Source organism: Mycotypha africana, assembly GCF_025528875.1.
Source record: "Mycotypha africana strain NRRL 2978 chromosome Unknown BDF20scaffold_15, whole genome shotgun sequence".
NCBI classification, from domain to species: Eukaryota; Fungi; Mucoromycota; class Mucoromycetes; order Mucorales; family Mycotyphaceae; genus Mycotypha; species Mycotypha africana.
The window spans coordinates 1-13,680 of record NW_026515739.1 but is presented as its reverse complement, the minus strand read 5'-3'; the positions used below and the strand labels follow the sequence as shown (position 1 = coordinate 13,680).

The window sequence follows — 13,680 nt, the reverse complement described above, 5'->3', positions numbered from 1 at the left end:
GTCGTATCACCAAAAATATGGTAGCAAAGTCCAAAGCTGAAAAAGATGTTTCAAAATATGAAGCAGCTATCGCCAAATTTGAAAGAGAGAGCGCGAAGTCTGAAGAAAAGCTCAAACAGTTGGAGGATACTTTAAATCAATATGCAACCGATTTAAAAAATACGGTCGCAGAGGTTGAAAAGGCGAAGGAGGTATTAGAAAAGTCAAGGGCCATTTTTATCCTTTAGGTACTTTAAATAATAACAATTTTTGTATAGGTTATGGAAGAGAAAAAAGCCAGTATGGAAGAAATGAAGAAAGAGCTAGATGCTAAAGCAGAAGAAATCAATAAGCTCCGCCAATCTGAAGTAGACACCAGGAACAAATTAGAGGAGTATAAACGTACATTAATCGACAACCAAAAGAAAGCGAGCCATTGGGAAGAGCAGCGAAATAAATTGGAACTACAACGTATTGACGAAGAACCAGATGAAGCGCTTGTATTACCGGAATTCACAGATGTAGAATTGAAAGAGCTGAGTGGATCAAAGCAAGTCATTAAGATGGATATTGCAGAAATTGAAAGTAAGACTGTCAAATGGGTTGGAACCGTTGACAGACTCGAATTGCCAACTAAAAAATTTGCTTAAATTCACCATAGCTTTTGTTCAAAATGCTAAGCCTAATTTATCAGTTCTTGAAGAATATCGACGCCGTCGGCATGAATATAATGAACGAAAGGCAGAACTGGATGCCGTTACAGCTAGTCGTGATACTGTCAAGACAGAAGTGGAAAGTCTTCGTAAGAAACGTTTAGACGAGTTTATGAGCGGCTTCAACATTATTTCGCAGAAATTAAAGGAAATGTATCAGGTAAACATCTCATCACTAAATTTCGAATATTGTGTTTATCATTTTAGACACTTATTTTTTATCCGTTTACAATAATTAGATGATCACAATGGGCGGTAATGCTGAACTGGAACTAGTCGATAGTTTGGATCCCTTCTCAGAAGGTATTGTGTTCAGCGTGATGCCCCCCAAAAAAAGTTGGAAAAACATCTCAAACTTGTCAGGCGGTGAAAAGGTGAAAACGAAACTTTTGTATGGACCACTTAACAAAAGGCAACAATATTAATTCATTCAGAATCCTGTTCAAATTTTCTTTTAGACACTAAGTTCTTTGGCCCTTGTGTTCGCTCTTCATCACTTTAAACCTACGCCTTTATATGTCATGGATGAAATCGATGCTGCTCTAGATTTCCGAAATGTTTCTATTGTCGCCAATTATATTGCTGAACGCACCAAGAACGCACAATTTGTTATCATTAGTCTTCGTAATAATATGTTTGAACTTGCTGATCGATTGGTGGGCATTTACAAGACAAGCAATTGTACAAAGAGTATTGCAATTAATCCTAACATGATAGCAACGTTGACTGCAGTGCCAACAAACGCCAGTCCATCTAAAACATGATAGCTCACTTTTATAATATTGTAGATACCCCTTCCTAATAATATGAGAAATAAATCTCATTTACCATAGATTATACATTGCTGTAAAATACGTGTAAATGTTATGTATTGTTGGCCATTAGATAATAACCAATAATTGTAGCTCTGCGAATGGGAGCCCTAAATGGTAAGCAAAAGATTGCATTTTTCGCTGTATCTTATAATGATGCTGATAACAGCTCTATATATAAAATTCTTCTAAATTCGAAGAATACTACTATTAGAGAAACAGCGATAGTTGTGATGCTGCTGAGGCCCTGTAAACAAATAGAAGCTACAATCAAAAGATTGGTAATACAAACCAGAGGGGAACCGTATATAACAACTTACTCATCCGCCCCACCCCCATTTTCTTTTAAGAAAGGAAGGAAGAAGGATAAAATGCTTGCAAAAGTATTATAAGCTTTGTCAAGTCATAATAGAGAGATGAGAAATACTTTGACGAGAAACTGTCCATCACAAAAAGATGTAACTTTTTTATAAAACGTTATGTTTGTTATTGGAAAATAAAGCGAGGTAAGAGGGGATTGGTATAAAAAAAGTTGTGAAAGAACAATAAATAGAAGGGTTTAAGGCAGGAATTACCACAAATTTGTACGGGAAGCAATAGAAGATAGAGTATTAACATTATCGACGCCGATAATCCATCCTAATCTTTCTGTAAATAACTGGATCACCTCACCAAACCGGCCTTGCGTTTCTTGATCATGTTGAACAATGCTATAACAATAATATCATATTAGCATTCCAGACGTTATATGTATGATGAGTAAACTCAACTTACTCTTTTGCCCACTCAGTCACAACTTGCTGACCGAAAATTTTGCCTTGACTAACTTTGGACGCTGCTATATTGATGGCTTTCTTCCAGTATCCTATTAGCTCTGTAAAGAGGTCTTGTTTGATTTGATTGTGCGCATCAGTGTCCCAAACAGGTAGCCGATTCGCTACATCAGTCGCGTAATGCAGGTAAGAAAATATAGTAATTGAGTGATGATGTTCTCCTAATTGATCAGGCACTGTTATTGAAGCATTCGAATGATGGTTGCCACTACTACTGCTACTACTATTAGTATTTCTATCAGCATGAACGACACGGCCACTGCTGTTGCTACTGTTGCTGTTATTGTTATCTGAAATGGGGGATGTAAAATGATCTGCATATTCGAGAAGAGTATTAACAATGTCCAAAATGGCTGTTTTAACTCTGTTGAATGTATAATCGTCTCGAGCTGTCGATTTATTGTACGGAAAGCTGTCCATTAACTTCTTTTCTAGATTTCCAATGATTAGAGATATAGATTGGGTTGTCGGTGGAGGTATATGAGCGTCTATTTCACTTTTTAGATGTGGATTGGAATCGACAAGATCGTTAATCAGATCAATTAATTTATCTTTATCCAAAGTTGCTATATACGTTACGAATTAGGGAGAAGAGCCACAATCAATAAAACTTTACGAAGTGAATTTTTTTGATTTAACTTACCAAGGAGTTTACTTATGGGAAAATCCTTTTTAATTGACATTCTATTACGCTTAGACGCATGATATGACCCATAATAATCGTCTCTGTAGCTATGAACAGTTGTGGAATGTTGTTGATGTTGCTGCTGCGGTGGCGATCTATAACTGCAATCAGCATTGTCACTATTTGTCATTTCCTCATCCTCATAAGAAGCACGTCTTTTTCTTCCTGTTACAGCAAATAGAATGATCAGACTCTTCACTACAGTTGAAGTTTGAAAACTCATATACTTTACCTTTGTTAAGACCATCGTTTGACGACGGCGGGACATACAAAGTAGGTTGTTTTGATGATTTGGCAAGGAAATGAGCTGAACGGTATAAATGTTGTTGTTGTCTAAATAAACTGTTTTGGGTAGGTGATGACGACATTTGGGCTTGTCTTCTAAAACTGGTGCAAAAGAAGCGTTTATAAAAAAGAATAGAAGTATTTGGGCTAAAAGGACAGAAAAACTATATATTACGGATAAAAAGACAACTGAGCCTTCAATGACGAATCAAACAAGAAACGAATCTTTCTTTTGCCGCTTTAAAACCATTTCTGGAATTTTATGCGTCGTTTCTAATTATTAGTTGAAGTGCCGCCTTTTTTTTCCTTCCGTCTAGAAGAGGACGTCAGTTTAGGGAGAGAGGTACATGTCGAGAGATAATTTGTTATGACATGCATGTGTTGCTGTATTACAACTATCTCCCTTTGAGTATTTAATTCAACATTATTTTGCTTGATCTACTGAAGGCGGCAGATACAGAAATAATCTTCGTTCAGGTACACTTACCATATAATAAACAGTACTATCGTTACACATGCACTTTATTGAATTTGAATAATTCATTAAGGTCCGTTAACAATAACTTCTGCACACTATCTTTTTATTTAGCATGCCTTCTTTTTTCAACTTGAGCTCAACTAGTCAGAAACAACTTTTCTTCTTTTCAACTCTTTTTTCTTTCTTTACACTGCGTCATCATTTACCCTGTCCATTCACTATAAACTCTTCCTACCTGACACTTGAAAAATGAATGTCACCAGCACACATACAACACCATTTCTACCCTCTCGCTCGCCTTACCGAATGCGAGACTCACAGCTATCAACCAGATCAAAAACTCAAGATTCTGGCTTCAAGAGAGGTAAAATCTCGAAAGATAGACAATAGACTACATCGTAATTAATGTATATCAATAATATGCTTACCAGCGAATAGATGGAGTCAATTTTCGAAAGAATTAGACAATATGTGGACTTACAAACCGATAGATTTTAGAGATAGTAGCAGTAGTAGCAGCTACAACTCATTACATTTGGAGATATCCAGATCAAACAGTGTGGCGTCTTATAATAAATTAAGATCAGCGTCATCCACGCTTTTGTCATCATTTTCAACCCAACTTTTAATATCACAGGCCATATTGGATTCAAATGACTTTTCTATTCTACCATTTCAGAAACTGGAAAACCTGAAACATGTATGTTCAATTTAATCTATAAGTGCAAGGCTTCCTTTTTGACGTTTTGATTTACCTTGTAATAGGAGCTAGTTAGTAATCAGGAGCATATTTCACATATCAAACGAAATTTAGAATTAGAAAATCGTATCCACAAAATAGCAAAATCCCTTGACAGATTCAATTATACAAATACAGGTCGAACGTCTGCTGCATTACAGCAATTTCAGCATCGTTTGAAGTCTCGAGAGACTGAAGATTCAAGCAAAGTGGAATACTTGACAGGTCGGCTTGAAGAACTGAATCAAAGACAAATAGACATACAAGTTTTGATATTGAAGCATACAGCAGCTGTCCTTAATAAAGGCTTACATTTATCTACTAATCAAATTCCCAACTCACCAACTACCGTCTATCATACGAATCATCAGCAAAGAGAACTAACACTAGACATGATTCTGACAAAAATCGATCATTTATGCAGGTCATATCGCATTACCATTGTCCCAACAGCGAGCACTGCTCAGAAGTTGCATCAATTAAGTCAGTATCTAATGACTCCTTCCCAATTGCCTTCTGACAACCATAAGAAACAAAGTGATATAGCAATTTTGAATAAAGAAAAGAATCAACTCATATCGAGATTGATCAAATTAGAACATATGGCTGATAGACTATTGTCACGAATTTCGCATTACCCTGAACGTGAACGGGCCCTTCAGGTAGAATTACTGCAGTATAAATCAGAAGCGACTGAAATACAACTGATGAGGGTTCATCAAGAAAAGCGTAGAGAGGTTGAAGCCTTGACTATTGCCCTAAATCAACGGAAGCAACAACAAAGTAATCGAAAACTGGCTTGCTTTCATCAACAGTTCAAAAGTCAAGCCGATGACTACCAACAGCATATTAACGAACAAGCCTTTTTAATTCGCACAAAGACTGAGCAATCAAAACAATTAAAAGAGAAATGCTATCAATTAACAATTCAAAGCAACAGATTAGATCGGTTAGTAAGAGATAAAGCAAGAGAATTGGATGAACGAGATAACAAAATAACAAGTCTCAGCGATGAATTGCGATATTTCAAGCAGCAACAACAACCGCAACAACAACCTTTCGCAAACACTTCTCCTACTGCAGCAAGTAAATTGCTCTCAACGAAGGAAGCGTACCATCAATTTCAGCAAAAAGAACAGCACTGGCAAATACACACAGATATGCTACAACATCGATCTGATGATTTATTAAATCAATTTGACATACTTACAAATCAAGCAATGGAATTTGATGCAACACGGATGAAATATGATAAGCATATTGACCATTTAAGGCGACATATTCGTGATTTAGAAATACAGCTGATAGATGAGCAAGTGGATACGCTTGGACATCAAGAGAAGGGGTATCAGCCTGTCAATAATACAGTGGCTCTACGTAAGGAGTTCCGATCGTTGGTAGCGTATCTAAAGGAGAGTCATCAGAAAAAGATGCAGAAAGAGGCAAATGAGATTGACAAATTGAGAAAGCAGTTATACGACTTGAGAAACGAACAGCATTCATCGGTCAGCAACTCAGCAATGGAGAAAAAACAATGCTCTACATCCACACAAACGTAGAACATCTCGTCGTCTTGATCTATCTTTATATTTACTTTTTAATATGTATTCTTATTTAATGTATTCCGGATAATGTAAAGAGAACTTTATGTTGCATTCAATCTGAAATATTTCGAATAATAGTCAGGTGATTGTTAACCAAACAGTTGCGGCGAGATTAAACGGTTTTAAACAATCAAAATACATATATGAGTCTTTACTTTCGTCAGAAGAGGCGTGCTCCGTTGCAGATAAACCCTAACTCTTTCTGAAGGATCAGATAATAGCCATTTATGACTTATATTTACTGCCCACAGTAATCAAAGCCCAGAACACTCGATGCTTCATTGTTGAATTAAAAAAGGAACAATCAAGGCATTCAATACCTAACACTCTCATCAGCGCCAATGAGAAGGATTCAGTCCCGCGCCTTCCCTCAATCACATCCACCACACCACTACAATACCACAGCCTCACTGAAAACAATTGAATTCAAACAGGATGTGGTAAAGAGCAGGCCATTGGTGGTAACAGATTTGGACCGGAATGAACGAGTGGATGAGGCAGTGTGGGAAATGGCTCTTAAAATAAGGGTATGGGATTGGGATCAACGGACGAAGGGCGGAGACGACGGTACATATCAATATATGAGATAGCGTGAAGAAGATAACGAACGTAAAGGGGTGTCAGAGGCAGTGTATATGATACCTAGATGGTAGCCAACACAGTTGTCAGCGGACGCATCGATTTCTTTCCAATGAAGACATGGGAAGACACAGAATAGCTTTAATCATGGGAGTGGACCGGCATCAAGAAATACGCTTGGAGTTTTATGGGTTGGTTTGTCGTACAGGTACACTGATATTACGGAAATTGATGATACATTGATTTTTGAAGTCATTGGTTGAAGAGATGTATAATGGCCAGATTGGGGAACTGGTGAGCATACTATATTAGGAATAATCTCAATTTATGCAGTTGTAAAAGTTAGTAATAGAGTCCAAAGTGTACATGTCGCTCATAGTGTTTGTGAGGAGGCTGTTAAGAAAAGAGAACTTGGCAGAGAAAGGACTCAATAGTCAAAACTAGAAGTGAAGAATGACACATCACTGTTCGCGCTCTTTGTAAGAGACTCTTTATATTATAAATAGCGTTGAGAGTATTCATACAACGCCTATACATAAATTTTTTGACATTCAATAAATGTTCCAAGCGAGGCTATAAGTGTGTGTGTTTAGCACTTTATTCTCCCTGAGTTGGGCCTCGGTGCGTATTTCTGATCAATTGTTCACGCGTAAACTGAAGAGGCATGAGATTTGCCAAGAAGAAACAAAATATTAGAAGTGACTCAATGATCTTTTTTTTTAATTATCGTAAGGGCTAAATACGAACACATAGTGAGTCTGCTTTTGCGATGCTTCAACTTATTCCAGCATCGTTAACGAGTCTCGCTGCTACATAAATCGAATCAATGCCGATAAAAATCTAATGCGTATCAAATTTCGACACAATTCACTGTAGAAATCATTCCGAAAAGCTCTGCCATAATTAAAGGTAGGCTCACCAAAATTGCCGGAAAATCCAGTATACTTTTTCTCTGCAGGCTGATAGACTAATCTGCAACATGGGAAAAGGCATTTTACATCGATAAAACAAACTTGTGATGTATTCCATATAGCCTGATAATGTATATTTGTATGTAGAAGGATTTTTTAATTTTTTTTACGTGACTCTTGAGGTTTCATACGTAAGAAAATGTACGATAAAAGAACAAAAGGAAAAAAAAAAAAGAAATAGAGTATCGCCAAGAATAGATATATTTTGATAGCATTTGTCTAGCTTTGGCAATTTACTATAAACCTTATCGTTCCTACAAGCATTTGTTGTTAGATGGATTTGTTTATAATGGACGAGTATGTAACTACAACTGCTAATAAGGAGAAGTCTTCTAACCTGCAATTCATAACAGAGGTCATTTGCTATGCTAACGTTGTATATATTCTCTATGGCGATATGTCTGATAATTGGGGGCTCTCCTCACACTTCTGCTTATCGAATTTCCCGCTTTGATGGAGTTCAAACAAATGGAGCTTTTCAGACAAAATAATAAAAAAAATTGGGACAACTAAGCCCCTTTCTTCCAAACAGAATTTTGCTTGCACATATCCGAATTCTGTTGAAGAGCGATTTTCATTCTAAAGAGTTTATTCAACAATATGCTATAAATTTTTAGCAGCCCTTTATACCACACTGCCATAGTACCTATAAATTTGGTAAATGAGTATGCTATGGCAGTGGATGAATGCCTCAGTGAGACTTATGTAAAGGCTTTTGTAGTAGATCTCAAGATCAGAACGTTTTGAATCAGATTTGCAGTATGATATAATTGGTAAACACTAGCATGGGTTTAGCTGCGATGATTTTTCGTCAGCATGCTATTCAGGCACGCTGTTTTCCTTTATTAATAGAATAAACCTCAACTAGTAGTTGACTGTTGAGTTCTTAGTGAGGTGAATGACTTCATCATGACAGCTTCAACAAGTATGTCAATGGACTATAATACATTGCGGTCATCTACTTTTATGAATTACTATATTTTGTATATATTTTGTATGTGGAAAGTAAGGAGAGAAAGAAAGGAAAGTGAAGTCTTTCGGGAAGAATCAATTTGTTCATCCACGCTTACAATTAGTTCCTTGTCGTGATGGGGTTCGATAAATTACAACGATCAGTAGAGTATAAGTAACTGTACTAGAAGGTGGATTAAATGATCGGCAGAACTACTCAAAGGGATATTTCAAGCTCTATAAAGTTTGTCCAAAAGTATTTTATAAAATGTCTAATGATGAACGTGCTTCCGTAAATCCGAAAACAATTTTTAATTTTTGAAAAGGAGATAAAAATGTAAAACGCTGAAAGAAAAAATATTCTTTTTTTGAAAATCAGTTCTACAGAAAAATACTGTTATAACAGTGAAAGACACCACATTGAGCTATGATTTATGAGAATGGAAGAGAAGATATAAATAACATACTCCATCAAGCCTCTTACTTGCGTCTCCCGGTTTCTTTTTCTTTTCCCTTCAATTTCCAGTTTCACTTCCTTCTAATTTCAGGGGTCAGTGAAAACAAACTTATCCAACACTTCATTAACATTTACAATTCTATAACCTCAGGATAGAATAAATGGTCAAGTTATCTTTGATCACAACAATTGCTGCTGCTATTGCACTAGTCTCTGCCGCTCCGGTTGCTGATAACACTACCACCACCGCTGCCGCCCCTGTCACCAATACCAGTAATACAACTTCCACCGCTACACCTACAACACGCACCAACCAATCAGCATCATCTACCTCTGGTATTCTTCCCCAGTCTTCACCTGCTTGGCTTCCTGTCTTCAACACCAACAACGTCACTGAAAAGACTCCCATTCCTACTGGTCCCCTCAAAAAAACCTCCACGTTGAAGATTGAAGACTATCCTGAAGGATGGAGCCAGCCTGATGTCAAGCATCCTGAGGTTCAAAAGGTCATTAATGCTATCGATTGGTCCTTTGTTCCCAACTTTAAGCCTCGTCATGAGGGTATGAAATACGATGACAACAAGGATGAAGCTTGTTGGTGGACTAATACTCAATGCGTTACTCCAAAAGTCAAATATTTACCCGAGGATGTCAAGTATTGTGATAAAGTTGGTCAATTTGGTTTGGTAAGTTCTTCTTTCGTGATAAAAAAGAGGTACAAATACGCGAGTGTTCAATATAACTGATTTTATATCAACTTATATCCAGACTTATGATGATGGACCATTGCCTCCTCAATTTGACGATGATCCTTGGGCTGAGCCCCGTCTTTACGATTTCCTTGCTGAGCAAAACCAAAAGGCTACGTTATTCTGTAAGTATACACGTACTTGTTAAAAACGCCCAGAAAAAGATTTCGTTTATCTGCTGTACTTGGGGGTCGCATTTCAATTGCTCATTGTATCTAACAAACATAACTTAATTTAAAGATGTTGGTACAAACGTTGTTGAAGCACCTGATGCTGCCGCCCGTGCGCTTGAGGATGGTCACACCATCTGTGCTCACACTTGGTCTCACCTTCAAATGACCACGTTAACCAACGATGAAATTGTCGCACAACTTTATTGGAATTTACGTGCCATCAAGGAGGCTACAGGCCACACTACTCGTTGTTGGAGACCACCCTATGGTGATATCGATGATCGTGTTCGTGCCATTGCTCATCAGATGGGTTTGGCTACAATTATCTGGGATAGTGATTCTTTTGATTGGGGTTTACCTTCTGTTGCCAATGATTTCGCCGGCACTTACACTCAAGCTACCGTAGACGGTTTCTTTAAGGATTGGATCAAGGAGCGTAAGGAAAACAAAGATGAACATGGCCGTATTGTGCTTGAACATGAAACCAGTAATGTGACTATCTTGCTTACTGAAAAGTGGTTGCCTCAATTGAAAAAATCTTTTGATGTTAAGCCTGTTCATGAATGCTCATCTAAGCTTCCTAGCCCTTACTGGGAAACCTCCAATTAGATGCTTACTTATACCATAAAGGCGAAACTGCAGTATATACATATCGGTCACTCTCGTCTGACTCTATACTATTCTCTACTGCCATATACTAATTATCTCTTTTATATCCACTCTTAATACAATTCGACTCTCCATCTGCATTGTAAATAAATCCATCTCATTTTATTATGGTTTTTTTTTTTCCTGCTCAAAGGCGATATGCTACGGTATCTGCTGGTTTCATAGTAATACCATTTGTTGTCTTCTGCCTTACTCAACAATAAAGTAAAAAGTGGGTTGATATTTTCAATTTACAGATTTGCATATGAATAAGTAATCATTCGGAAAGAGTTCAACTGCTTGACAGTTTATCAATTATTATCATGAGTCACATAGCCGCACTATAATTTGTCAATACCTGTCAGAATGGCATTCCAATGGTCGTGCATATTCTTTACTGGCAATTATTTAATTTGATATGACCGTCATCAACAGATTGCGTCTACAATTACATATTATGCCATCCTGGTATTAATTGGATATTATCTATGCCTACAACAATAGTGCACAATTTGATGCGCTTGGTGAAGTTAGTTGTTGATAACAGGTACGAACTAATATTAAAAATGTAGAATGGCAAGTAAAATTGGCTCGAATTATAATCAGTTTACTTTTTGTGGCCTTTCTACCTAAAATTAAACCGAGTTCTATATAGAAACATGAAAGAAGTGATTTGCTAACTAGCGCAGCTAAGGAAATGAAGTGTGTACAAATGATAAAGAGTGCTTGTCAAATAACTACAAAAAACATTTTTGTATTTCATTGGGCACAGTGTCATTAAGATAACGAGTGAAGGCTAACTTTGATAATCTCAAGTTTTATTCTTTGCGCAGTTATCAAAAAGCTTCTACGCTGTGAATGATTGTATAATTGTTATTCTAATATTCACTGATTTAACTTTTGTGCGCTCGAAAAATGGGCGATAGTAAGTATTCAAAAATCTAATTGCTGAGTCTATTAGCTCGTAAGAGATTTACGCATCAATATAATATGGATAAGAACAAATGAATACCGTTTGTGCTTCGATGAAGCACTCTTTGAGCAGTATATGTTGAACTTATTAACCATGCCTGATTTTTGCGCGCTTACATAATTAATGTGTCGAATTGTGACCGTTTAAATGAAAGTGAGTGTCCGTTTATTGCACTTCGCAAAGAAATAAGCTACTCTTTTTGTACTTATTTATAAACAGTAAAAGATGGATTTGCTGAACAGTTATGCATCAAGCGATGAAGAAGATAATCTTAAGTCTACTGTATCGTCAGCAACGAAAGCTATTGCCAAAGTGAATGCTGCACCAGACACTAGCTACGATGTAAAAACCTCACATATAGATCCACTTTTGATTTCCTTCTGATTCAATGATTAAAATTGCACGTATATCGTTACTTCCTTTTAGGAACATTTATCAGGTGCGTTGTATACAGCACCCACAGCCACAGCACTTACTGTTAACGTACCGTATGATGATATGTCGCGCCCTATTTTGGGTCCAAACAACCCTTATCACCAACCTCAAATGGCCATCCAAAACGTCGTGAACGGCCATGTCGAACAGCAAGCTATTTCGGAAATGGATTTTAGAACTCAATTCCGTACGTTTGAGACTTACGGTTACGCGCGTGATCCTTCCGTTCATACAACAGAAACTAATTTGGCGGGGCAAACAGGGGAAGGCGTCATGGGGACAGGATATGTTGGTGATATCAATGCAGCAGCAGCGTTAGGAGGCATTACTGTATTAGACAGAGCAGGAAAAGATTTGAGGAGAAATAAAGATATGAAGAAGAAGCGTGAATCGAAGGGACGATTAGATCAAATAGAGGGTCCCGATGCATATAAAGGTCCATGGGCTGGATATGAAGATGATCAAGTAGGAAAATCGACAGGCATACCTCAACAACAGAACGACGGAGAAGCAGCTGAAGGAGGAGAAGATGAAAAGAATAAAGAAGAGACAGCAGTGGCTCAACAAGCCGGCAAACAGTTTTCAGTTCAAAACATTGCGAAGCAATCCACTACAGATTACACTATTTTCCACGGCTCATCAGAAAGAGACTATTTGGGTCGTACGTATATGGCTGTGCCTCAAGATGTCGACATCAATTTGTTTGGAGAACCTGGTTCACAAGAATGCTTTATACCCAAAAAATTGATTCATACATGGGAAGGACATCAGAAAGGTGTTGCCAGCATCAAATTCTTCCCCAAATCAGCGCATCTTTTATTAAGTGGCGGTATGGATAATGAAATAAAGGTAAGAAAAGAAAAGTTCTCCTTAGCTGTTACATCAATTTCTTTTGAATGTATGGAACTGAGCTATTTCATCCAATGTCAAGATTTGGGATGTTTATCACGATAGAAGTTTGTTACGTTCATACTTGGGACACACGAAAGCAGTGAGAGACATTGCATTCAACAATGACGGTACAAAGTTTCTTAGTGCAAGTTATGACAGAAATGTTAAATTATGGGACACAGAAACAGGACAATGCATCCGAACCTTTTCTACTGGTCGCTTACCATATTGTGCCACTTTCAATCCTGACGAAGATAAACAGAATATCTTCTTAGCAGGGTATTCAGACAAAAAGATTGTACAGTTCGATATAAATACTGGAGAAATCACACAAGAATATGACCAGCATTTAGGCGCTGTAAACACGATTACATTTGTGGATGACAATCGACGTTTTGTTACGACATCAGATGATAAGACGATGCGTGCTTGGGAATATGATATTCCTGTTGTGATTAAATATATTGCTGAACCAGATATGTATGCCATACCAGCAGTGACGCTGTCACCGAATAGTGAGTGTTGAAAGATGATTTGCTTTATAATTTTTTATACTATGGATATTGACTTGATATGCAACTTTGTCTTTGACCTGTAGAAAAATGGCTTGCTTGTCAGTCTTTGGATAATCAAATCTTAATATATGGTGCTCGTGATAAATTCAGACTGAATAGAAAGAAACGATTTGCTGGTCATCTTATTGCTGGTTATGCTTGTAAACCTGG

The 13,680-nt window shown here is 37.3% G+C and overlaps 5 protein-coding genes across 5 annotated transcripts; 4 read left to right on the top strand and 1 right to left on the bottom strand.

The window, feature by feature from the left end:
• Positions 1 to 1,195: 1,195 nt before the first annotated feature.
• On the top strand, positions 1,196 to 1,456 carry BDF20DRAFT_829480 (RecF/RecN/SMC N terminal domain-containing protein; the record flags this gene model as incomplete). Its single annotated transcript, XM_053078323.1, has 1 exon — positions 1,196 to 1,456. A coding segment is annotated over one exon (261 nt), but the record flags the coding sequence as incomplete, so codon positions are not given.
• Positions 1,457 to 2,075: 619 nt separating this feature from the next.
• Positions 2,076 to 3,390, bottom strand: BDF20DRAFT_917436 (uncharacterized protein; the record flags this gene model as incomplete). The annotated part of the gene is made up of 4 exons (XM_053084567.1): positions 2,076 to 2,214; positions 2,279 to 2,903; positions 2,981 to 3,187; positions 3,255 to 3,390. The coding sequence occupies 4 exons, from the start codon at positions 3,388 to 3,390 to the stop codon at positions 2,076 to 2,078; spliced, it is 1,107 nt and encodes a 368-aa protein (XP_052931070.1).
• Positions 3,391 to 3,901: 511 nt separating this feature from the next.
• On the top strand, positions 3,902 to 6,276 carry BDF20DRAFT_217048 (Up-regulated during septation-domain-containing protein). Its single transcript, XM_053074939.1, has 3 exons — positions 3,902 to 4,149; positions 4,224 to 4,485; positions 4,551 to 6,276. The coding sequence occupies exons 2-3, from the start codon at positions 4,255 to 4,257 to the stop codon at positions 6,081 to 6,083; spliced, it is 1,764 nt and encodes a 587-aa protein (XP_052931069.1). The 5' UTR covers positions 3,902 to 4,149; positions 4,224 to 4,254; the 3' UTR covers positions 6,084 to 6,276.
• A 2,971-nt stretch (positions 6,277 to 9,247) lies between these two features.
• Positions 9,248 to 10,617, top strand: BDF20DRAFT_829201 (uncharacterized protein; the record flags this gene model as incomplete). The annotated part of the gene is made up of 3 exons (XM_053078302.1): positions 9,248 to 9,772; positions 9,855 to 9,960; positions 10,076 to 10,617. The coding sequence occupies 3 exons, from the start codon at positions 9,248 to 9,250 to the stop codon at positions 10,615 to 10,617; spliced, it is 1,173 nt and encodes a 390-aa protein (XP_052931068.1).
• Positions 10,618 to 11,797: 1,180 nt separating this feature from the next.
• On the top strand, positions 11,798 to 13,680 carry BDF20DRAFT_899510 (WD40-repeat-containing domain protein; the record flags this gene model as incomplete). The annotated part of the gene is made up of 4 exons (XM_053082681.1): positions 11,798 to 11,971; positions 12,056 to 12,913; positions 12,996 to 13,470; positions 13,554 to 13,680. Coding segments are annotated over exons 1-4 (1,577 nt in total), but the record flags the coding sequence as incomplete, so codon positions are not given.